The 24,002-nt window shown below is 43.8% G+C and overlaps 1 protein-coding gene across 1 annotated transcript; it reads left to right on the top strand.

Moving 5' to 3' along the window:
* The first annotated feature begins 209 nt into the window (after positions 1 to 209).
* On the top strand, positions 210 to 20,566 carry TRAF6 (TNF receptor associated factor 6). Its single transcript, XM_081099059.1, has 7 exons — positions 210 to 399; positions 6,587 to 6,904; positions 10,301 to 10,451; positions 11,534 to 11,692; positions 13,757 to 13,828; positions 15,750 to 15,827; positions 16,914 to 20,566. Exons 2-7 carry the CDS (start codon positions 6,609 to 6,611, stop codon positions 17,769 to 17,771), a joined length of 1,614 nt encoding a protein of 537 aa, XP_080955185.1. The 5' UTR covers positions 210 to 399; positions 6,587 to 6,608; the 3' UTR covers positions 17,772 to 20,566.
* The last annotated feature ends 3,436 nt before the right edge of the window (positions 20,567 to 24,002 follow it).

Raw genomic sequence — 24,002 nt, 5'->3', positions numbered from 1 at the left:
ACCCAGTTAGGGGTTTCTCCTAGGCAGGTCTCTTCGCCCTAGTTGTGGGAGAAAAGCCCAGCCCCAGCTCCGGGTTGACAGCTGGCCCAGCCTACGCATGCGCCGCAGCACGCAGCATGCAGAGGTGGAGGACCGCCGCCAGGGGCCGCCCCGGCCCGGCCGCTCCTCCCCGCCCCCTCCCCGCCCCAGCGCCCGGGCGGGCCGGGAAGGCGGAAGTAGGGGCCTCCGTGGCTGGAGTTGGGGCTCCCGGAGGCCCGGGGACGCGGGAGCGGCGGCCTGCGGGCCGAAAGATCGGCGTCCGGGCCGCCTCGGCTTGGAGCGCAGTGTCCGTTCTCTCCTGCTGCCTTGGCTGAGCGGAGTCGTGCGGGCGGAGGAGACGGCGGCCAGAGGACGAAAGCGGTGAGTCCCCTTCCGACGGCCCCGGCAGCCGCGGCCTCCCCTCTCCTCTCGCTTCCCGCTGGTGGCGGACGCCGCCCCCTCCCGTCTCCTCTCGCTTCCCAGGGGTCGGGGACCCTCCCCTGTCCCTTCGCTCCCCCGAGGTCGGGGACCCTCCCCTGTCCCTTCGCTCCCCCGAGGTCGGGGACGCCTCCCCCTGTCCCTTCGCTCCCCCGAGGTTGGGGACCCTCCCCTATCCCCTCGCTCCCCCGAGGTCGGGGGCCCTCCCCCCTGTCCCTTCGCTCCCCCGAGGTCGGGGACGCCTCCCCCTGTCCCTTCGCTCCCCCGAGGTTGGGGACCCTCCGCTCCCACAGGTCGGGGACCCTCCCCTGTCCCTTCGCTCCCCCGAGGTCGGGTACGCCTCCCCCTGTCCCTTCACTCCCCCCGAGGTCGGGGACCCTCCCCTGTGCCTCCGCTCCCCCGATGTTGGGGACCCTCCCCTGTCTCCTCCGCCCCCACAGGTTGGGGACCCTCCCCTCTGCTCCCACAGGTCGGGGACCCTCCCCTCTGCCCCCACAGGTCGGGGACCCTCCCCTCTGCCCCCACAGGTCGGGGACCCTCCCCTCTGCTCCCACAGGTCGGGGACCCTCCCCTCTGCCCCCACAGGTCGGGGACCCTCCCCTCTGCTCCCACAGGTCGGGGACCCTCCCCTCTGCTCCCACAGGTCGGGGACCCTCCCCTCTGCCCCCACAGGTCGGGGACCCTCCCCTCTGCCCCCACAGGTCGGGGACCCTCCCCTCTGCTCCCCAGGCCCGCGGGTCCTCCTTCGCAGCTCCTCCCACTCCCGGGCGGGAGCCAGCCCCGCGCCCACCCGCTCAGCCCCTTCCCGGCAAAGGCACTTGCCTCCTGGATTTTCCCGTCCCTCCGAGCCGACACCGGCTTTAAAAGAAAAAGGGAAAAATCCCTTTCAGTTCCCAGCGAGTGCCCCGGCCACTGTCATGGAGAGCTATTTGTGGGCTCCCCGGTGAACTCGTTTGAGGTCCCAGGCAGCAAGTTTAAAAAAATAAAAGAGGTTCGATGACACGAGCCTTGCTCCCCGCCCCGCGCGGCGCGGGCCAGGTTCCAGCCGCGGCGCGGGCCCTTCCCGGCACCGGCGTTAGCGGAACTCGGCCGGACGCGGACGGGCGCGGGCAGAAAGCACCCGCCGCGCCGCCGCGGAGCCTGCCGTGCCCGCGTTCCCCCCGTTTCTCGGGAACTGCGCGTCACTCAGCGTCTCGCTCCAAAGCCACCGGAACCAGAAAAACTCGCTAAGAAGGGCTCGTGCCGGCCCGCGCACCTGGCCCCGGGCGGGCCCGCCCCCCTGCGACTCCGGGGGAGGCGGAGGGGCTTTTCTGCCCTGGGCGGGGGTGGGGGGGGGGCGCTCTCCGTAGCTCCAGGGAGGGGTGCCTTTCAGGCCCTTGTGGGCACTCGATGATCCGAGTTTCCACCCGCACACGCTGTGCGTGTCCTTCGCGGTGTTGCAGGATTGCAACCTGAGGGTCTTTTGTTAGAGAACGATGCCGATCGATCGGTTTTGGGCCCCGTGGATTTTGAAAGAAATCGTGTGAACCACTAGTGCCGAGGCAGGGGACTGCCCCTGGACTCTGTATTCAAAATCAAGACAGCTGACTGTTGGGCAGCATTTGCATCTCTGCAGGTCCTTGCATTTTAAGAATAGACTTTAAGGAGTCAGCAAACAGTTCCTATCTATTCCTGAAGCTAGCAGCAAACTAAAGGCAATTTCTTTTTCTTTTAAAAAATATTGTAAATGAAATGTATTGGGATGACACTGGTTAGTAAGATTATGTAGGTTTCAAGTGTACATTTCTATGATGCATGATCCTTTTACATGGTTTTACTTTATGAGTCATCTGTTTAGCCACGAATGAATTTCTGCTGACTTAAAATTGACCAATTCATGATAGGACCTGTTGATTTCTTTAGCTTAGACATTTCTCTCATTAGCACCTGTTGATCTTAGGGAAACCCTACTCCCCACCCCCCCAAGACATTTAACAGTATTCTCTCTGGATTATAATACACTCCCAGAGACAAATAGGTGGAATATGAAGTTTGGAAGATAAAGAAACACAAGACACGCAGGACAGTTCCCCTGAAATGACTGCTCTGGCTCTATTATAATACGGCCCCACCCTGCCATCTTTCAGAGCTTCTGTAGAGGCAAAGCCTGCGTTGGGAGCAGCTCATGAGGTGGATATCCGTGACACCATATAAAGTAAAAAGACTCCTGAAAGAGCACGTTTCCTGCATGGGTGTCGGATCGTGTTCTGTTCCCGTCTACAGTGGACTCAAAGCACTTTTTATTCTTCCCTCGGTGCTAATTAACATAGTGATTGTAGTTAGGAAAGTGATTTTCACTTAAGTCGTTATGCCAGTCTCTAAAATAAAGGGGGAAATGTTTTAACTTGCTAGAAAGAAAGAGTGAACATACATACTGAATGGCACTCAAAATACTCTTTTAGCTTAACTTTTTCTTCGCAGTACAATTACGTGGGTCTATATACTGCAGGCACAGAGCGTGACTATCTGAAAAATTTATTTGGAGGATGTAGAGCTTCTGTGTTACTTCTTAAAGCATGAAAAGTAATGTGAAAATCGAATACATCTAGATCAGAGGTTCTCAACCTATGGGTCGCGACCCCTTTGGGGGTCGAACAACCCTTTCACAGGGGTCACCTAAGACCATCGGAAAACACATATATAATTACATATTGTTTTTGTGATTAATCACTATGCTTTAATTATGTTCAATTTGTAACAATGAAATTGGGGGTCACCACAACATGAGGAACTGTATTAAAGGGTCGCGGAATTAGGAAGGTTGAGAACCACTGATCTAGATGTTTAGAGTGCTCACTTCCATTTCTTAACACTGCATTCCTACAGTGGAATTTGTTTTAAGGAATTGTGACTGATAAGACAGGTTTTCTTAACAACACATTCGCTATAAAAGGTCTCTTTAAATCAAAATACCTTCAACTCTTTCAAACTGGACTGCAAGAGGGCAGTATATAGACTACCCAGTAAACTGAATTTAACTGAACAGTTGGGCAGAAAAAGTAGACTTTGCTCAGTAAGTTGCTTTTTTTCTTCTGACTTTGATATATTCTGTACAACGAAGCAACAAATACTAATTTCTCAAAAGTGATTTTACTGTTTTAGAAAATAAGTGGTTGAAGATCCAAACGATAAAAATACCTAGAATTGTCAAAGGTATGTAGTAAAATGGTCTCTCTCAAACTTTTTTGGGGAGTGGGAATTAAAAAGCCTTTGATACATATTGGATAACCAGACATCAGTGGGTTGCCTTAGAAAGTTACATACCCTTTTACCTAATAATTCTACTTCTAGGAGATTTACCTAAGTAACTGGACACAAAAATGTGTATGGGAAGAAAAATAACAAAGGCTATAAGCCCTACGTGTAGCATAATAGTGTCACATGTCCTCAGGTTTGGAGGGTATAATCAGGGCCTTCTGCCCCATCCTGGACCACAGGTACATGACTAGTTCTGTTTGCCACTATCTTGCCATCCCTTGCTGCCTCTCAGCTTGTACCAAGTCTTCCCTAGGGATCCGAATTAGCTATAACAAGGCTTTGAAAGCTTTTATTTTTTGATTTAATCCCCACTCAAGAATATGTTTATTAATATTTAGAGATAAAGAGAGAGAGAGAGACATCAATTGGTTGCCTCCTGTATTCTCCCAGACCGGGAACCAGACCAAACTCACAACCTAGGTATGTGCCCTGACCCAGAATCGAACCCATGACCCTTCGGTGTACAGGACAACACTTCAACCAACTGAGCCACACCGGCCAGGGCCTGGGAGCTATTTTTAACTTTTCGAAAATAATATGTCAAAGGTAAAATAAAATGCCATTTGTTTCTCTATTGATTCTTTGAAATTCTATCAATCCAGAATGACAATGCTAGACAGGTCATGTTTTGTAGAAGCTGGAAGGTCAGCACCTTAGTCTAGTGCAGTGGTCGGCAAACCGTGGCTCGCGAGCCACATCCGGCTCTTTGGCCCCTTGAGTGTGGCTCTTCCACAAAATACCACTTGCGGGCGCGTACGTACAGTGCGATTGAAACTTCGTGGCCCATATGCAGAAGTCAGTTTTCGGCCTGGGCAAGTCTGTTTTGAAGAAGTGGCGTTAGAAGAAGTGGGGGGTGTTGGTCCGACGGGAGACAGGGCGCAGGCGGGCCGCGGGATACACAGCGCCGGGGAGGTACATTGTTTTGAGGTACGTTGGCTGAGGTCGACCCCTTCCAACTCTCCCATCCACACCAGTCTATCTGAAACAAGTATACAAGACGAGTGTGGATGAGAGAGTTGGAAGGGGTTGACCTCAGCGAACGTACCTCAATCAGACTGAAGACGTTTTTAGCAAAGGCCAGCTTAGGAGGACCCTAATTAAGTTAATAACAATGTACCTACCTATATAGTTTAAGTTTAAAAAATGTGGCTCTCAAAAGACATTTCAATCGTTGTACTGTTGATATTTGGCTCTGTTGACTAATGAGTATGCCGACCACTGGTCTAGTGTAATAAAAATAAAGGGAAAGAAATTTTAAATGCAGCTTTATAGACAAATTTGTCGCACCTCGAAGAGGCAAACATGGTAATAGTACCAAGTGCACAGGCTCTGGGGTCAGGTAGACTTGGGTTCTCATTCCAGCTCTGTTACTGATTAGTTGAATAGTCCTGGGCAAGTTAGTTCACCTTTTTAAGTTCCAGGGTTTCCACTTTGCTAAAGGGGAGGGGGCAGTGAAATTACTGCATAAAATTGCTCGAGAGAGCTGCACAGAACAGTGACTCGTTCTTACTGCCAGGCACAGTTCTGAGTGCTTTCACATACCAGCCCATTGATTCCTCTCTGCCATTCACCACTTGGCTGTCCTGCCCTCCAAGCCAGAACAGGGCCTCGGCCTTTGTAGGTGCTCATCAGACTGTACGCAAAATCTTTTTGAGCAGAAGAAAAAGATGCCTCTGGTGGCCAAAACAAGGCTAGAGGGTTGCTTTCTTAACCCAGGGGGAAGATTGTTCACCATTCTGACCCGAAGCTTGCGTTCTGTTTCTAGAACTATATCTGGCACATATTGGGAATTCTCCACAGTCTACTGCAGAGACCTGGTCAATAGGCCGTGAATTGCCTTTAGACATTAGTCTCTCACTCAATAATATCATATGATTTAGAGTTTGAAGGCGTCCCACCTACCCACGAAACCAGTAGTTTTCCATAGACAACAGAAACCTCACTTGTTTTTCCTGTCACATGATGAAATAGAGTCACTTGACATGACTGAAGGCAGAAGGACATACAAATATACTTTTTCAAAATTCTGTTCTTTCTACATAATAGAAATCTCCACACTGAACATTTGGAAGTACTCGTGGAATTTCAGATCTAGAAGAAGAAACCAAGATCCAAATGGCTAAATGGCACCAAACCACATGCCTAATACTTGCACATGATCATCTCACCTAGGGGTGGGGAACCTGTTTTCTGCTGAGGGCCATCTGGATATTTACAGCATCATTCGCTTAATATAATTCACTTCATGTAACTTTACGTTGCTGTGAAAGAAGCTCCTAGATTTATTGCATTTTGAGTCCTGCCTGCGGTTGCCTTGGCTGGGCTGGACCAAATGATTTCAAGGGCCTTATACAGCCCACGGGCCCCACCCCTGATCTAATCCCTTGTACATTGCTCTTCCTTGCACTGCCTGCTGGTCCTGTTTTCTTTAGCTCAGGATACTTGAGGGAACTTCAGCAGCGTAGTAAGTGCTTCAGCAGATGCTTAATAAACACCTATTATGTGAAAGATCTTGTGCTGAGTACTAAGGATATGAAAAGTAAATTCTTGACTTCAGTCATAGGAAACAGAATTTAAACATAATTGTGAGATAGCTCAGTATCAATGGAGGTCATTTCTTCTTTTAACTTTACATTCTATCTACCTACTAGATCTTGAACGCCTTAACTTACTATAGAATACTAGTCATGAAGTAAAGCTCAAAAAACTTGTAAAGTTTTCTATAAATAATATTAATGCAGCTTTTCTATATCAACGAAGAGGTGACCTGCCTCGATAAGCTACGGTGTATGTGTATGCATGTTAAGGCATTTTTCTCTTGCTATTTTTACAGAGTAATTGATAAGCTCGTTACTATGAGTCTGCTAAACTTTGAAAGCAGCTGTGCCTCCAGCCAGTCTGAGAGCGACTGCTGCGCGGCCATGGCCAGCTCCTGTAGTGCTGCAGCAAAAGACGACAGCGTGGGTGCCACTGCCAGCACAGGGAATCTCTCCAGCTCTTTCATGGAAGAGATCCAGGGGTACGACGTCGAGTTTGATCCACCCCTGGAAAGCAAGTATGAATGCCCCATCTGCTTGATGGCGTTACGGGAAGCAGTGCAGACACCATGCGGCCACAGGTTCTGCAAAGCCTGCATCACCAAATCAATAAGGTACGTGAGCATAAGAAAAGAACCGTGTGTCCTATAACAGAACCAAATACAGAGAACGATATTGCACAGGACACGGGTCATCCCAAGAGTAGTCTTATATGTAAACACCTACTCAAGGAAAAAGAACACTGGACAGAAACTTGAGACATCTACATTCTTACCCTAGTTCCTACTGTGGTATAAAAGGTAATGTCTGTCTTCTACCCTCCTCTGATCCTCAGATAAATAAGTTCTCTATGCTTTAAGAAAATAATATAACACCTTAAATGATAGTGGAGTATGATCAGCTCAACCATACAAAGAATGCTGACTCTATAATCGATCAGAGATGGTTTTAGCCACATTAAATTCTGTCTGTTATCTGATATCTGTGGACAAAAGTGAAATAACCAGTATTTTTAAAGAAAGTATTAGTCGATGCCTCTGCCTTTACAATATATCCAAAATTCAATCCCTTCTCGCTGCCTCCACTGCTGCCACCCTATTCTGAATCCCCGTCAGCTCAGTTGCAGGCCTGCTTCTCTCCTTGCCTTCCAGACTGTTCTCAGGGTAGCAGCCAGAGGGAACCTGGTCATCTCTGCTCAGAACATTGCAGCAAGTCATCTGCGTGTGAGGCCCTGTTCTTATATCCATAATCCGTTTTCTGACCTCCTGTCCACTATTCCCTCCTTCCACCAAGTCACTCTTTGCTGTTCCTTCAACATGCCAAGCATGCTCCTGCCTTGGGGAATTGGCTTTTGCTGTTCTCTCTGTGGAACATTCTTTCTTCAGTTAACTGTCTAGCTAACACCTTTCACTCCTCCAGTGTGGCTCAGATCTCACCTCTCATAGGTGCCCTGGCTACCCTGTTTATACCACAGCATGTTCCCCTCTGTCGCCCCCCACACTCCCAGCCTCTCTTACCCAGTTAGAAATAAGCTCCTTGAGCCCTAACCGGTTTGGCTCAGTGGATAGAGCGTCAGCCTGCACACTGAAGGGTCCCAGGTTTGATTCCGGTCAAGGGCATGTACCTTAGTTGTGGGCACATTCCCAGTAGGGAGGTGTGCAGGAGGCAGCTGATCAATGTTTCTCTCTCATCTATGTTTCTAACTCTCTATCCCTCTCCCTTCCTCTCTGTAAAAAATCAACAAAATATATTAAAAAAAAAAAGAAAGAAAGAAAGAAAGAAAGAAAGAAAGAAAGAAAGAAAGAAGCTCCTTGAGAGCAGGGGTTGAGAGCTATTTTATTTCTGGATATTTCCTACGTGCCGGAAGTAGTGCCTGACACCCAGCAGTGCTCAGTATCATGGTTGCTTTATGTGGGAGTCCATCGATGATTCAAGTTCATCTCCCAAGAAGTAAATACATTTTACTTAATTCAAAAGTAGATGGGAATACTTTAGGTGACTAAGGAAGTAGTGGGAGGATTTTATGTTGTTCAGTAAATAAGCATCGAGTTATGTTGGTGAAATCATTTGTAAGTAGGTAAAGCTGGCTACTTGCTATCTTGCAGATTTTTCTTTCAACTTTTAAATTGACTTTTCTTTTCTCGTGGCGTCCTTGTATGGGTTTGGTATCAGGGTAATAAAATGAGTTTGGAAGTGTTCTTTCCTCTTCCATTTTTTGGGAGAGTTTAGGAACGGTAGGTATTAATTTTTCTTTAAATGTTTGGTGGGATTCACCAGTGAAGCCATCTGCTCCTGAACTTTTGTTGGTTGGGAGAGGTGTGGGTTTTTTGGGAGGTGATTACTGATTTACTCTGTATACTAGCAATCTGCTCATCAGATTTTCTGTTTCTTCATGATTCAGTCTTCATAGGTCGTATGTACCATATTATGGATCACTGATTTTTGTAGAGAGAGAGATGTATTTTATTAGTGTCATATGCCCAAGAAGATCATCTTTAGCAGTTTTTTAATAGCAAGATATTCATGAAAGTAATGGACAGTGGTCTTAAAAGGAAGTAAAACCCACAAAAGGAAGTCTGAGGCTTTCTTTTTCTATCTCCCTCTCAGCTAAAAATGACCGCTTACTTTGAGTCTAATGTTCTTAAAAGAATAGCTTCAAACTTACTCATCCATTATAATCATTCAGGAAACCAAAATACATGCTAATCCAGTTCCATTTGCTGTGGATAATGGTTTCCAGTTTACTTTGTAAGTTTGTTTTTGTTTTTGTTTTTTTCCTCTTTGACATCCATAACTTAGATCTTGGGTATAGATGTCAATAAATTTGTTTATAGTGTCCTATGCTTCTCATAAAAGATTTGACTATATGAAGACCATTATTCTGACAGAAGCCTCATTAAAGATTGGCTATCTCTCTCACCTTTATTCTAAGGCGTTTGACAGTAGACCCGTTTTTTACATACCATGGCAATTTCCACTGTGGCTTACACACAGGAGTTGCTCAGCAAATGATTTGAGTGATTGATTAATGCTTCAGTGGTCTACCTGACCTGCCACATTTTGTGAGTGAAGATTTAGACATCCCAAAAAGTTAAAGGGAAGTGACAGATAACCAAACTTCCTGGGGATGGTTTTCCCCATCATAAGATTAAGTAACCACTGGGAAACCACTGGGAAGGAGGAAATAGAGGTCCTTTAATTCCCTACTAAATTGTCCCCTAGACATAAAAACAAAGGAGAACTTTGGTTGTCCATGAGCTAGTGAAGTGTTATTGGCATTACGAGCAGCATATGTAGTTGATCTCACTAGCATGTTGTGTAGCTGCTGACAGAACAGAGGCCTGCCAGACTGCAAAATCCCCATCCTTAGCTTGGCTTCATTTAAGGACAATCAAAATAGGACTTTATTGAGTTAATTTTTCTCATTTTTCTTGTTGTTGTTGTTGAAATCTATCCCACAGTCTAAAATCCCATAGTTTTTTGGGGCCTAGCTGGTTTGGCTCAGTGGGTAGAGCTTCAGCCTGCAGACTGAAGGATCTCACATTCATTTCTGGTCAAGGGCACATGCCTGAGTTGCGGGCTTAGTCCCCAGTAGGGGTGTGCAGGAGGCAGCCAATCAATGATTCTCTCTCATCATTGATATTTCTATCTCTTTTTCCCTCTTCCTTTCTCTCTGAAATCAATAAAAATATTTTTTTAAAGTTAAAATTAAAATAAAATCCCATAATTTTTTATAGGTCACCAATATGGTACTAGTTGCATTCATTGCATAAAGGAACAGTTCATGAACTGTCCATAAAAGGACAGGTGTTGGTTTTTTTATTTGGGCCGGGGGAGGGTAATGTTATGAAATAGAATGTGTTAAATTATTTTCCATAGGAAATAATAAATGGAGAAGGTATACGTGGTGAGTTATACACATATATAACTCGTTTAAACGTGTAAAAGTTGTTTGTATTTTTTAATGTTAATAGTCTACTAAATGTATGTATCTTATTTGTTTCTTTTAGGGATGCCGGTCACAAATGTCCTATTGATAATGAAATACTGTTGGAAACTCAACTCTTTCCTGACAATTTTGCAAAACGAGAGATTCTTTCTCTGATGGTGAGGTGTCCAAATGAAGGGTGTATGCACAAGATGGAACTGCGGCATCTTGAGGTACTAAAGTTATTTCTTAGCCTTAGCATATAGGCAAGGCAGTTCCTAGAGAATAGAGACTTTGCTGTGTCCATCAGTGTATTGCCGACGCCTAGCATATAATTGCTTAGTGAGGTGCCAATCCTTTCATCATCTATAATAATAAAAGCATAATATGCTAATTAGACCAGGCAGCCCAGTGACCTTCTGGGCATCCTTCTGGACGAAGACAGGGCTGTGAAGGCCGAGGCAAGATGCCGCGGCTGTGAGGGCCAAGCCCCTTGCACGAATTTCATGCATTGGGCCTCTAGTTGGATATAAGTAGAAACCAGAAATTTCTAATTCCATCTTCTCTGGCCTTGCCAAATGATAAAGAAATCAGTATTCTTTAAGTTTTGGGGTGAACATTATTAACTATAATACTGAAGAGCATTTTAAATACAAGTGTCACATTTCAATCCCATAACTTCACTTATTTCTATCTTTTTGTTTTTAATCCTCACCCTAGGATAGGAAGGACACACACATACACACACACACACACACACACACACAGGTCAATGTGAGAGAGAAACATTGATTGGTTGGCTCCTGTACATGCCCCAACAGGGTATGGAACCCGCAACCTTGGTGTCTGCCCTGACCAGGAAATCAAACTCTCAACCTTTTGGTGTATGGGATGATGCTTCAACCAACTGAGTCACCCGGCCAGGGCTATTTTTCTCATTTTGAAATAAGCAACAAGTCTCATAGCCATCATCTTGGTACCCTCATACTTTTTTCTTTTTTTTCTAAATTGTGCGTTTTATTATTGACTAAATGGAGTCTTTCTATAACTTGAGATGAACTGAAGCAATCAGGTAAAAGAATTTGCTTTTAAATTAAATTCATTTTTAGCTTGGTGGTTTTATGAGAAATTAAGTATCGTTTATGATTTATTCGAAATTAAGTGTTTAAACATTTACAACTTGTCCCTTTTCCTTAGGTCCTTGTGAAGGAGTAGCTGTTTTGAGAGAGAACAGTATATAGTCAGAAGAGATTATATTTAAGAGATTTCTTAAAGATTAGCAGGTGCTCATCAATTCTTTTTTTTCTTATTATAGGATCATCAAGCACATTGTGAGTTTGCTCTTACGAATTGTCTTCAATGCAACCGTCCGTTACAAAAGTGCCAACTTAATACTCACATTCTCCAGGAGTGTCCAAGAAGACAGGTTTCTTGTAAGAACTGTGCTATGTCAATGGCATTTGAAGATAAAGAGGCATGTACTACTTGGATTTCTTAATTTCACTACTTGTTAATTTGTTTTTATGTACATTTAAGGGCTTCACAGTAGATGAGGATGCTGTTCCATTTCTGAGTCTATATTATCAAGTTGTGGGAAGATTGATTTTTAAGAAAGAAAGTTCAGTAAACCATTTTAGTGACTAAATGTGGGGTTTATATTTGTATATCTTCTTTTTAATCATTTTTTAAAATACATTTTTATTAGTTTTAGAGAAGAAGTGAGAGGGAGAGAGACAGAAACATCAATGATGAGAGACAATCATTGATTGGCTGCCTCCTGCACGCCCCACACTAGGGATGAGCCCACAACCCGGGCATGTGCCCTGACCGGGAATCGAACCGTGACCTCCTGGTTCATAGGTCAGTGCTCAACCACTGAGCCACCCTGGTCAGGCTGTATACTTTCTTAGAAAACATTGTTTATACTACTTAACAGCATAGTAGATCTGCAAGTAACAAAACCTTCCAGGAAAGACGTGCTGATCTGCTTTCCTATGTGATATTTTAATGATCAGTCTTGGATTTGAGACAAATAAGTAGAATGATGCCTGTATAAGACTTATGCTTTACTCTCTGAAAAAGAGAATGGGATGTTAAAACTTTTATGGAGAATAATTAAATTTAATCTCACAACGTGTGTTTTTTGGTGATAAATCACTGAGCTATGCACATATGAATTCACTTTTCTGGGAGTATGTTACACTTCAGTTAAAATGTTATCATTAAAAAGAAACTTCGTGGCACCTGACAGCATCATGATGATAGAACAGTTTTTTCATATAACTATTAACATACTTCCTTAAACTTTATTTCTTATATAGTCAAATCTTGTTTCTTGATCATCTCCCATCTCAAACAATTCAGTCCTTGACCAAGTTGTTCACAGAAAAAATGTCTGGGTTGTGGAACCAAACTACGGCTTTCAACCTGACAACACTTTCATGCTGATACCTCAGCATGGCAAAAAGTGTCTTTCAGGCAACAAAGGAGAGAATGCTTTTGTTGCTGGCAGAAATCAACAATTAGCACAATTTTAGAACATAAAGCGGCCTTATTAAGAGTGCTGATGTTGCTAAGGGTGTGAAAGAAGCAATAATCACAGTCAACTGAAGAGGTAGAAAAACTGAACCAGCCAAGATACTGCATGCTGACCTGAAAGACATCCTGGACCCAATGCTAAAAGTGATTCCTTTAAGGCGAGTAGGGGGTGGTTCGATAAATTTAAGAAAAGAAGTGTATTTATACATTAAACAGTACATTAGACATGTACTGGATGTAAGAAAGGTTAAAACGGAATCATTTGGGTGTCTGGAAAAGATTAATTCAATCTACATTATTTCTTATGGGAAAAAATGATTCAGTTTTCAAACAAATTGCTTCTGGAATTAAGTTCGAGAACCAAGGTTCCACTATAAGTTTATCTTGGTAATTTTTCCTACTTTCTTATGCAATCAAGCATATTATACTCATTAAGTTGATGAAATGTTCAAAAAAGTCAGCTAACTTGCTAAAAATGGGGAGAAGGCTGAGGCATAATTAGAACAAATTGATGTTTTCCTGAACTTAAGTAAATTAAATGGATGTAACCTGAAGGGTTAGTTATTTCTCAAACTCATTGTACTTTAGAAAACAAGGCTCACCCTTCCAGGGCCTGTGAGAATCTGAGCACCAGGGTCTCCTGCCCTAATAGTGCTCTGTTCTCTAACCCCCTAAGAGCTTGAATTAGATATAGTATTGGTCAATGATGTCCAAACTAGTCACAGATGCCCTGCCTCCGGTTAAAAGAAGTGATTTCAAAGATTCTCTTTTGTGTACTGTATTCTTTGAAAGAGCTGAAACGCAAGATGTATCTCATTACTTACTATACTGGCAGAGGGAGAGAAAACAACCTTTACATATTATTCTCACTTTTTTTATTTAACACACATCAAAGTCCTTAATTTGTTTATGGTGAAAAATTACTTTTATAAAAGTAAGGGTGTTTTTGCTTTTTCAGATTTTTCTCATGTTTTTCTTATGTTTTTCTATTAAAATTTAGAGCCATGACCAGAGCTGTCCTTTGGCAAATGTCATCTGTGAATACTGCAGTACCATGCTCATCAGAGAACAGGTATAATGATTTCTTTTCATGAATGAATATTTCCATAATAGATTAAAGGAGTGGGCTTGGTTTTTTATTAAATCAATACAGCAAAATGAATACAGGTTGAAGAAGTGTTAGAACTATGAAAATTTTTCATAAAATTAATAAATATGAATATTTCAGAAAAACAAATACTCAGCCCTAAGTACTTAAAGTCATTAATATAATCTCCATGTTTATGTATATTTATACAAGTTCCAGACAAAACCAGGTAATTTTTAAGATACAAATCATCAAAATTCCCATTTAAAGGGAAAAAAAACGCACCTTAAATATGTATTTACGCACTGTGCGGTAAGGGTCGTAGGTATCCAGAGACGAGCCAAAAGACCAATGAAATAGAGGACAGCAGGTTTGTTCAGTGGTAGAGCATTATTTGTCCCCATGGCCCTGGGACACACTGAGAGATTCTGAGACTCCCAGGATCTGTACCGCTCTGTTCAGTTGTCCTATAGACCACTGATGGGGCAGCAGCAGCAGTTACAGTAGAAAACTGCATTTACATTATTAATAGAGATAGGAAAATTCCACCTGATTGCTATCTTCTGACATTTGGGGAATTTACCCAACCAATTTGAATACTAGTCACTATTTATACACCCATGAAATCTGCAAACCCAAAGATCATAATTGATTACCTTAATAATAACTAGAAGCAAGCAAAACCTGTCCCTCCACTAAACTTTTCCATTTGTCTAAACAGAGTCCTGTAGTTTTTTTCCAACCGTCTTTATGTGAAGGTGTTAAACTTTGTTTTGCTAATGAAATCTCACCTCCCTGGCTTTTCTTTCTGCTCTGCTGTAATATTTAAAGGAAACCATGCAGCGCATCTGAAACCCAGCAAAAATAAAACTTAATGTAGGAAAAAATCCTTGGTTAACAGAAAACTTAGGTTTTGACCCTGGTTGTGCCACTGACTTGCCGCTGATCTCTGGCAAGAAAGTTGAAATTCTAGATAAGGATCAGCAGAGCTGCCTGCAGGCCCAGTCTGGCCCACTGCCTGCTTTTATAAATAAGTGGTATTGGAACACACCCATGCCACGTGTCCGCACGTCGTCTGTGCCTGGTGTTCTCCCACAGTGACAGAGGTGAATACTTGGGACAGCGACCATAGGGCCTACAAAGCTGAAAATACTTACTGTCTGACCCTTTCTAAAAAATGTTGCTGTCCACTGTTCTGGATTATGCAAAATTGAAAGACTGGGTTAAATGGTCTTTAATATTTCCGCTTGAAATATTTATGACTATAGCTAACCTAAATTTCAAATATGATCCTCCATAATGGATCTTACCTTGAAGAGTCCTAAGCTGAGACATTCTTTAGAACCTTTATTAATGTGCTTATGAAATACTTTCTAACAGCTGAGTCTCCCATTGTGGTCAAAACATGCCCAGGCTAACAAAAGGTTAGAAGGTTTGTGAAAGGCGGTCATGAGGGAAGTACCGGCTACAGTCCGGGGCTTCAATGTGTACAGTTGGCTGGTCCCTGTTATATGGCCTGGGCCACAGTGAGAGTCCTGGTGAAGTCTGCAGTTGAGGCTGACGTCAGAAGGTGCTTTTTCTTAAAATGCCACTATAGCGTTCCAGTTCCCAGCAACAGGAACAAATTCATTTTCTTGAATTGAATTTTGAGTGATTTGGGGGATGGTATGTGATGTTGGTATTTCCTTTTCTCTGTGACTTTTGGAAGTAAATATTATTTTAATCTTTGTGGGCTACCTGGTTTCTGTTGCAACTATTCAGCTCTGCCATTGTGATATAGAGACAGCCATAGATAATACATGATTTTGTTTATATGAAATGTAAATCTTTATTTCAAGTGTGATCTCATTAACTAGAACATGATATGCAGGGAAAAACATTTTTCAACCTCTGCTTTGGTTTTCAGATGCCTAATCATTTTGACCTAGACTGTCCTACAGCCCCAATTCCATGCACTTTCAGTTCTTTCGGTTGCCATGAAAAGGTAAGGTATTTCTTTTTTTTTCTTTTGACTCTTGAATATAGATCAAGAAAATTCATTTGTCTAGTGCAGTGGAGAATACCAGTGGGAATGGAGGTACCTGACAAGGTTTTATCTTTCATAACCAAGGACACTTAGGAGCAACTGGTGTACACATTCTGGACTGGGCTCGGTCTCAGTCCCTCTTCAATACACTCAAAAAGCTAAACAACCAGAAAATAAAGCTGGCCCCTTTACACACACATTTTGATGAATCAGCATCCTGAGGGACACATCTGAAGAGCTAATGAATATTCTGTTCGCTCCTTCCCAAAGACCTCCCCCAGGATTCCATTGGCCAAAGAGAGGTTAAATAAAAGCTTCAAGACAAAGGATATGGCACGCTTTCCCTCCCAGGAGCACACCCACACCTTTCCCTTCCCCAGCTTCTTCCACAGGCATGCATCTCCTAAACTTCAAGGGAATCCCACAAGACTTGCACCAGGAGAGCGGCGGGCAGTGGCAGCTCATCCCAGGCTTACCCCTTGAACCTGTCATCAGGGCCCCAATTTTCTCTGACTGCCCAGTGAGCTCACTGTCACTGTGACTTTAATTTCTCAGAGAGCCAAAACAGCCCCATCTAGGCTCTCTCATGTTACTTCCCCACGCCTTGTATCTTTGCTGTTTTTCTCCTAAACTTTAAGGGATCCCATGGGACTTGCAACCAGGGGAACAACACGCAGTGGCAGCTCTACCCAGGCTACCCTCCTGAACCTGTCTCCAAGACCCCTTTTCTCTGACTTTTTCTCTCCTATTGCTTCTCCTACCTTACTGCCCCAGCTTGAGTCAACATACTCTCAAAAGCCACCCAGACTCATGTTGTGAAGTCTTTACTACACAAAGTCAGGAGCCCACACTCCATGGTCAGACCATCCTGGGCCCAGACCCTGTCCAGTAGCAATAGGATTGAGAATGATGGAGACAAAGAAGGTTGTAGGGGATTGAGAGAAATGGTGATGTTACTTAAAACCTTTTATTTGGCGTGGCTAGGCCCCTTTCCTAATCCTCACAGTATCTATTCCCAGCCTAAGGCTTGTGCTTAATTTTTAGATGCAGAGGATTCACTTGGCACGCCACCTACAAGAGAACACCCAGTCACACATGAGAATGTTGGCCCAGGCTGTTCAGAGCTTAAACCTGGCTGTAGCTCCCATGCCTCAACGATACGAGCCTGCATCGCTGGCTCGGGTACCCTCTGGGTGTAACTCAGAGGTGTACAATTTTCAAGAAATCATTCAACAGTTAGAGGGTCGCCTTGTAAGACAAGACCATCAAATCCGGGAGCTGACTGCGAAAATGGAAACTCAGAGCATGTATGTCAGTGAGCTCAAACGAAATATTCGAACCCTTGAGGACAAGGTTGCTGAAATAGAAGCACAGCAGTGCAATGGGATTTACATCTGGAAGATTGGTAACTTTGGGATGCACTTGAAATCTCAAGAAGAGGAGAAACCTGTTGTCATTCACAGCCCTGGGTTCTACACAGGCAAACCCGGATACAAACTCTGCATGCGCCTGCACCTTCAGTTACCAACTGCTCAGCGCTGTGCAAACTATATATCCCTCTTTGTCCACACCATGCAAGGAGAGTATGACAGCCACCTCCCTTGGCCCTTCCAGGGTACAATACGCCTCACAATTCTCGATCAGTCCGAAGCACCTATCAGGCAAAACCATGAGGAGATCATGGATGCCAAACCAGAGCTGCTTGCCTTCCAGAGACCCACAATCCCGCGGAACCCAAAAGGTTTTGGCTATGTGACTTTTATGCATCTGGAAGCCCTAAGACAGAGAACCTTCATTAAGGATGATACTTTGTTAGTGCGCTGTGAGGTTTCTACTCGCTTTGACATGGGCAGTCTTCGGAGGGAGGGTTTCCAGCCACGGAGCACGGACTCAGGGATATAGCGTCCCTCGTTGGTTTGTTTTTCTGAAAGCCTGGAGAAAACGGCCTTTTCTTGCCCTGTTCGCAATAATAATATGTAAACAACGAAAGCAGTGGGAAAAAAGGGGGAACCCACCAGTGAATGTGGTGAAGGAGGTCGCTCTTGTCACTTGTACTTGTTTCTCTTACAAATACCTAAAGCAGTTTTTCCCTGGGACTCTGCATGTCCCCTGCTTTTTCAAGATTGTTCCTACTGACTACTGAAGCACCTGTGGCACATGGTAGCAGCTACCTGTCATTAGTATACCTCTTTGTTGTGCTTTCATGGGCCTTTTTCCAGAAAGTTCTGTCAAAAGCCCAGGGTTGGAGTAGTAAAGCTCAGCCCTTTTAATAGTAATGGATGCTCCTTAAAACTTTAGCTTATTTTTCTAGTATTGTATGTAATACATTAAACTTGAGAATCACTACCACCTTGTGCTGGGGCCAGTGGGAAGTTGCTACTATAAAGCTGAGTTCTCATTTTATTTGACCACCGGTAGCCTTCAGAGGATTTGAACTTCAATCCTTGGAAAACTTAAGTTCTCATTCACCCCATTTCCCTCCGGGGTGTTACTAAGGATATTCAGGGACTAGTTAAAAACCCTGGCTATTAACCTCATTTTTTTAGTGTGAACATGTCTGTTGAAAAATTCTTGTTAAAGCCTTTCATTCTTCCTTGCTCACTTATTTCTTCAATACTACAAAGTAGCATTTTCAGAGTTTAGAATGCCTACGGCTCAGTGTTGTGCTATAAACCCCTTGATGTCTAGTCAATACAGAGTGTGGTCCACAGCCCTGCAGATGTTCTCTGACGCTTAACGCTGTAGACAAGGAGAGGCACACACAATTACCAACATAACAATTTAAAATGGCTCAGCTAGTCGGCTAATAGGCCTTCTCAGTGGTGGTGACAAAAGCTGTTTGAACCAGGCATTTTCAACTTTTCTGAACACCCTCTGGTTTAGTTAAGTGGAACAAAATTGATTGTCAAAGAGCAAAATTTCTTAATACTTGGGAGATCATTGGTGCTCCCTGAGCTGTCACTAAACTAAGGTTGGAAGTCATAGTGTTACATCAGGACTTGGCTTGAGCAGTTGCTTTAGTCCATACCTGGGGAGGACCATGTAGAATTCATTAAAGTGGCTAAATGCTCCTAATAGGGAGAGATGACTTCTGTGTCATTCTATGTTTGTTAAATTCTCATTCACCCCGTTTCCCTCCAGGGTGTTACTAAGGATATTCAGGGACTAGTTTAAACCCTGGCCTGTAGGTATTATCATGGTGACATCTAGTTCTCAGGGTGTCCTCCAGCTAGTATGGGCTCTTCTCAGGAATCTAAGGGCCTTCGTACCTTGCCACGAAGTGGTTCGAGATTCTCCCCGGATCGCCACCATGCATGCGCACTTCCCCACCCCCAGGCTGCCACTGCACATACCCGCAGCTTCACTCACGGGGCAAGGGAAAAAGGCTTGCCTATTACTCCTGTCAGTGCACTTTGTGGGAAACAGAGGGTGTGCCTGTGAAGTTAATTGTCACTATATGTTGAAGAGTTTAGAGAACAATGATTAAGGAAACATTTTCCCGATTGATGAAAAATAACTCAGCTATAATGATCTACCCCTGCTGGAAGGTTATTATGTAGCATGCAGTGTAGTATGTGGTGCATAATAAAATTTAAAAAAAAAAAGAATCTAAGAGGACCCATACACTATACAGTTGGCACAAGGCTGTTTAAAGTTGTGTGGCCATGAGAGATTGCACTGCCTCCCCTGAGAAGCCATTTCAGAGCCCCCGACCAGTGTTCAAGATCAGCCTCAGAAAAAGCTAAAAACGGTATGATTTCACTCATGTGGGATATAAAACTGAAACGCAGAGACACAGACAACCCTGTGGTGGTTACCAAAAGGAAGGGTGGAGAAGCAGTAAAGTGTAAAGGGGGCCAAAGTATGGTGATGGGAGATGATTTGACTTTGGGTGGTGGGCACACAATGCAGATCATGTATCAGAGAAATCTACACTTGAATACTAATCTTACTAACAAATGTCACCCCAATAAATTTAATAACTTTTTTTTAAAAAAAGATCAGCCACAATTTCAAGAGGAAGCAGAGACTTTGTGGAGAAGAAAGGTTTCGGTTCCAGGCAGAGCCAGACTGGAAAGTCACTTTGACCTTTACCTTTACTCACCTCTCTACCCTCCCTCCCCACCCACATTTAGGCTCCTGCTCTGGTGGGTCTATGTTCTAAAATGAAAATCACGCCTCGCCGGTTGGCTCAGTGGATAGAGCATCAGGCCCAGACTGAAGGGTCCCGGGTTTGATTCTGATCAAGGGCACGTACCTCAGTTGCAGGCTCCATCCTAGCCCTAGGGCCCATGCGAGAGGCAACTAATCAATGTATCTCTCTCACATGGATGTTTCTCTGTGTCCCCCTCGCCCCCGCCCCCGTTCCTTCCAGTCTAAAAATCAATGGGAAAATATCCTCCAGTGAGGATTAACAAAAAATAATAAATGAAAATCAAGGTCATGCAGAGACCCTGTTCCCCAGTGCATTGTCAGTACCCCTGGTCATCGACTAGGTGGCAGTCTGTCCCTTAGCCACCCCGCTTTCCAACTGGCTCCCTCTCTTTCGGCAGGGACCCCGGAACCCCTGCTGTCCCTGTGATTGTGTGTCAGAGGAAAAGTAATCGTCATGTTCCATTTACAAAGTAAATGCTGGTTATTTTTGTTGCCTAGAAAAATGTCTGAAGGAAATATAATAAACTATTTTTGATGGCTTATTTTCTTTGTGCTTCCTTGTATGTTTTACATTTTCTATAACAAACATGTACTTTCACCAGAAAAAGTTAAATGTTGCCACAAAACATTGAACCTCACCAAAAAAGGAAATGGTATTTAAAAGCTTCCTGGTCTGGTCAAATTTCTATTAAAAGCATGTCTGTGCATTAGGTACTGAGGAGTCATTTCCTGCTTTGTTCTTTGTGGGGTTTTTTAATTTTTTTGTCTTTTTTTTTTTTTTCTCTACTCAGGAATCTTAATCCAAATAGTAAGGAGTGTTTTTAATCTAACTTTAATTTCCAGCTCCAGGTTTCCTATTTGTAAAATGTGGAGTTGGGTTAGATCAGTGGTTCTCAACCTTGCCTGCACATTAGAATCACCTGGGAATCTTTTTAAAATCCTGATTTCTGGGCCTCATCCTCCGGAAATTCTGTTTCTTTATTACTAATGTTGTGGACCCACCCCATAACAAAGAAACAGAATTTCCGGAGGATGAGGCCCAGAAATCAGGATTTTAAAAAGATTCCCAGGTAATTCTAATGTGCAGCCAAGGTTGAGAACCACTGAGTTAGATGTTTCTAAGGTCCACGCCAGCCATAACATTCTGCTTTAAGACATTAGGTTCTAACTAGCAGCATACCAATAATCCTTACAAAAGGGTTTTGCCAGTAGAAAATTGTTTTAGCTTATTTTTTGCTGACAGAATACTTCAACTGGGTCTGTCAGCTGGGTCTCACTGTAATTTTAACAAGCAATGTTTTTAATCCCTAACATTTGGCATTTTGTAATACACCAGCCCTTATTTTAGACTAGTCATTCATTGTGATTATAGACTAAAAGTAATGATCAAACTGTCATTCCAAATAGACACATTTGTTAAGACTTCAACTCCGAATCAAGTCTTTCCTGGAAAGCAGGTGTGTTTTTCAAATTCCTGCCCCCCTCTCTGAGACATGCTGGTGTCACTCAGCTGGCCTACAAGTGTTTGGGCCATGTGTTTATATTTTATCAACTTTTAACGTATTTATCGCTTAACATTATTCTTGGACATTGCTAAATTGAAAATAAATTGTTTCCTCGTTTCCCAGACATATCTGACCCAATGTTAGAGGAAACTTGCCTCAAGACATACATTTTGCTCTTGGAAAACAAGTTGGGATGTTGGTTTGTAGTTGGGTAGTTTCTTACTACCCTTTGGCTGTTGCAGCAAAGATAGTTTCTGGCTATATCATAATACAACGATGTTCACCCATGTGCCACAAGAATTTTTAAAACATGCAATACCTGACTATTTAGTCAGGGGCACTGACCTCTTTTCCCTTAGATTATCAAATTAAAAAAAAAAAAAAAGACAATGGCCAACACAACAATAGCCACTGGTGTGAATGAATAAAGATCACACCGATTTTTTGGTCAGATCGGCAAAAAATACCTTTTTTGGGGTGCTGCAGAATTTTAGTCATTCGCTTATGTGTGCCAGGAGATGACGCAGGTTGAGAATTGTGGCTATGATTCAACTTTTATTCTGAGGAATAAAAACAGAAGAGAAAAAAGTGAAATAGAATGAAAGGTGAAGAGATGTTGGGTGGGTAGTTTGGGGGCAGGTTTGAGATTATAAAATGTCCCTGCATCACTGTTCACGCCAGGAAGTCTTGGATAAACTAGGAGAACATTTGTGACTTGTGCATGCAATTAGGACACATTCTCCGCAGGGAGAGCCCGGGCTTGTCATTCCTCTCTCCAGAGAATCTCCGGTCTCAGATCACCAGATGTGTTTCATTATTTGAGAGGTTTCTCTAACTTAAGACTTTGAAGTACTTTTCCTTCATTCAGTTACTGCTGCTCTTTTCTTGGCTTGCCTCAAATTCTACTCATTGTTTTCTAGAAAAATACCATCAGGTGTTTTGGGGATGCCTAGCTCCTTGGCAGTACAATGCCTTTAGGGCAGTGGTCAGCAAACTCATTAGTCAACAGAGCCAAATATCAACAGTACTTCTTCAAAACAGACTCGCCCAGGCCGAAAACCGACTTCTGCGCATGGGCCACGAAATTTCAATTGCACTGTACGTGCCCGCACGTGGTATTTTGTGGAAGAGCCACACTCAAGGGGCCAAAGAGCCGCATGTGGCTCGCGAGCCGCAGTTTGCCGACCATGGCTTTAGGGAAATGAAAAAGGGAAAATAAAGAGTCATTTGTATTTTTCTTTTGAAAAACTTTTCTTTTAAGTTCCCAGGTTCGCATGATGACTTGTAGTTAGTTTCACAGTTGCAGCCGTTGCATCTGTAGAGTGGGGTTGGCACCTTCAGATTCCCAGTATCCAGAGAGATGATCTGGTGAAATCCAGCAAGATGGATCTGCAGATTGTAACCTTGAATCACAGCCTTCACTGTTAGTGGACAATGCTGGGTTGTTTTTGCTAAATGCCACCTAAGCCTTTAATGCTTTAAAGCTTTCTCCTCCCTGGAAATTCGAATTATTATAAAATACCTGTAAAGTGGGGACCAGAATTTGAAATTTAGATATTGTTATCTAATGGCTAACACTTATTAACGCATGGATGAAATCTGACTTGAAAAATCGAAGCACACGGTGCAAGAGTTCTATCAAAAAACCTGCTGTTGCCCAGCTGGTGTGGCTCAGAGACTGAGCATAGTCCCATGCACCAGGAGGTCACAGGTTCGATTCCCAGTCAGGGCACATGCCCAGGTTGCAGGCTCAATCCCCAGGAGGGGGCGTGCAGGAAACAGCCAATCAATGATTCTCTCTCACTGATGTTTCTATCTCTCCCTGCCTCTCTCTGAAATCAATGAAAACATATTAAAACACACACACACACACACACACACACACACACACACGCACTGCTGTTCTTAGAACTTAACTGTCACGGCAGAATTTGTGAGTGGGTCTTCCTAACCCATCTGGACTCTGCCATTAATGTGTTTTGTGAGAAGGAGTGAACACAAATTTGGGAGAAAAGGGACGCTAAGCACAGAAAGACTGAAAATCAGGGTTCCGTTGAAGAGCAGGTTGTATGGAAGGGGGAGGAGCTTAAAGAAATTACTCAGATTTACTGCAACACTCTCCGAGGCTTCCCACTCCATCGCCACGCGCAATGTGAAAAATGAGCCCTGGCCTGTCTGCCTGTGGCTTAGCCTTAGAGGGTCTCCCTCAGGCCAACCACTGAGTTGAGGGTTGCCTGAGGGGTAACAGGGTCAGTGGGCTCCACTGAGTAGATGCATGACCTGCTCTTTCTAAGCCCAGATTACGAATGAAGAATCACTGTGATCTCCCGAAGGCACAAAGGATTGTTTACTAGATGACATCTTAGTTGAGGTTGCAAGGATATGACCAAAACAGTGTTTCCTGAATGACCCCTTACTGAATACTAGAGGCATGAAATTCATGCAAGGGCCTTGGCCCCGGCCCCCGCTCGCC

Source organism: Myotis nattereri (assembly GCF_964212035.1).
Source record: "Myotis nattereri genome assembly, chromosome: 9".
In the NCBI taxonomy this organism is placed as follows: domain Eukaryota; kingdom Metazoa; phylum Chordata; class Mammalia; order Chiroptera; family Vespertilionidae; genus Myotis; species Myotis nattereri.
This window is presented reverse-complemented; position numbering and strand designations above follow the sequence as displayed.

What these genes read in the sequence shown, in the direction of transcription:
- TRAF6 (XM_081099059.1), top strand. Translation starts at nt 6,609, where the DNA reads ATGAGTCTGCTAAACTTTGAAAGCAGCTGTGCCTCCAGCCAGTCTGAG. An exon ending in TGGCATTTGAAGATAAAGAG is followed by an intron (nt 11,693 to 13,756) that starts GCATGTACTACT and finishes ATTAAAATTTAG; the next exon opens with AGCCATGACCAGAGCTGTCC. An exon ending in CTTTCGGTTGCCATGAAAAG is followed by an intron (nt 15,828 to 16,913) that starts GTAAGGTATTTC and finishes CTTAATTTTTAG; the next exon opens with ATGCAGAGGATTCACTTGGC.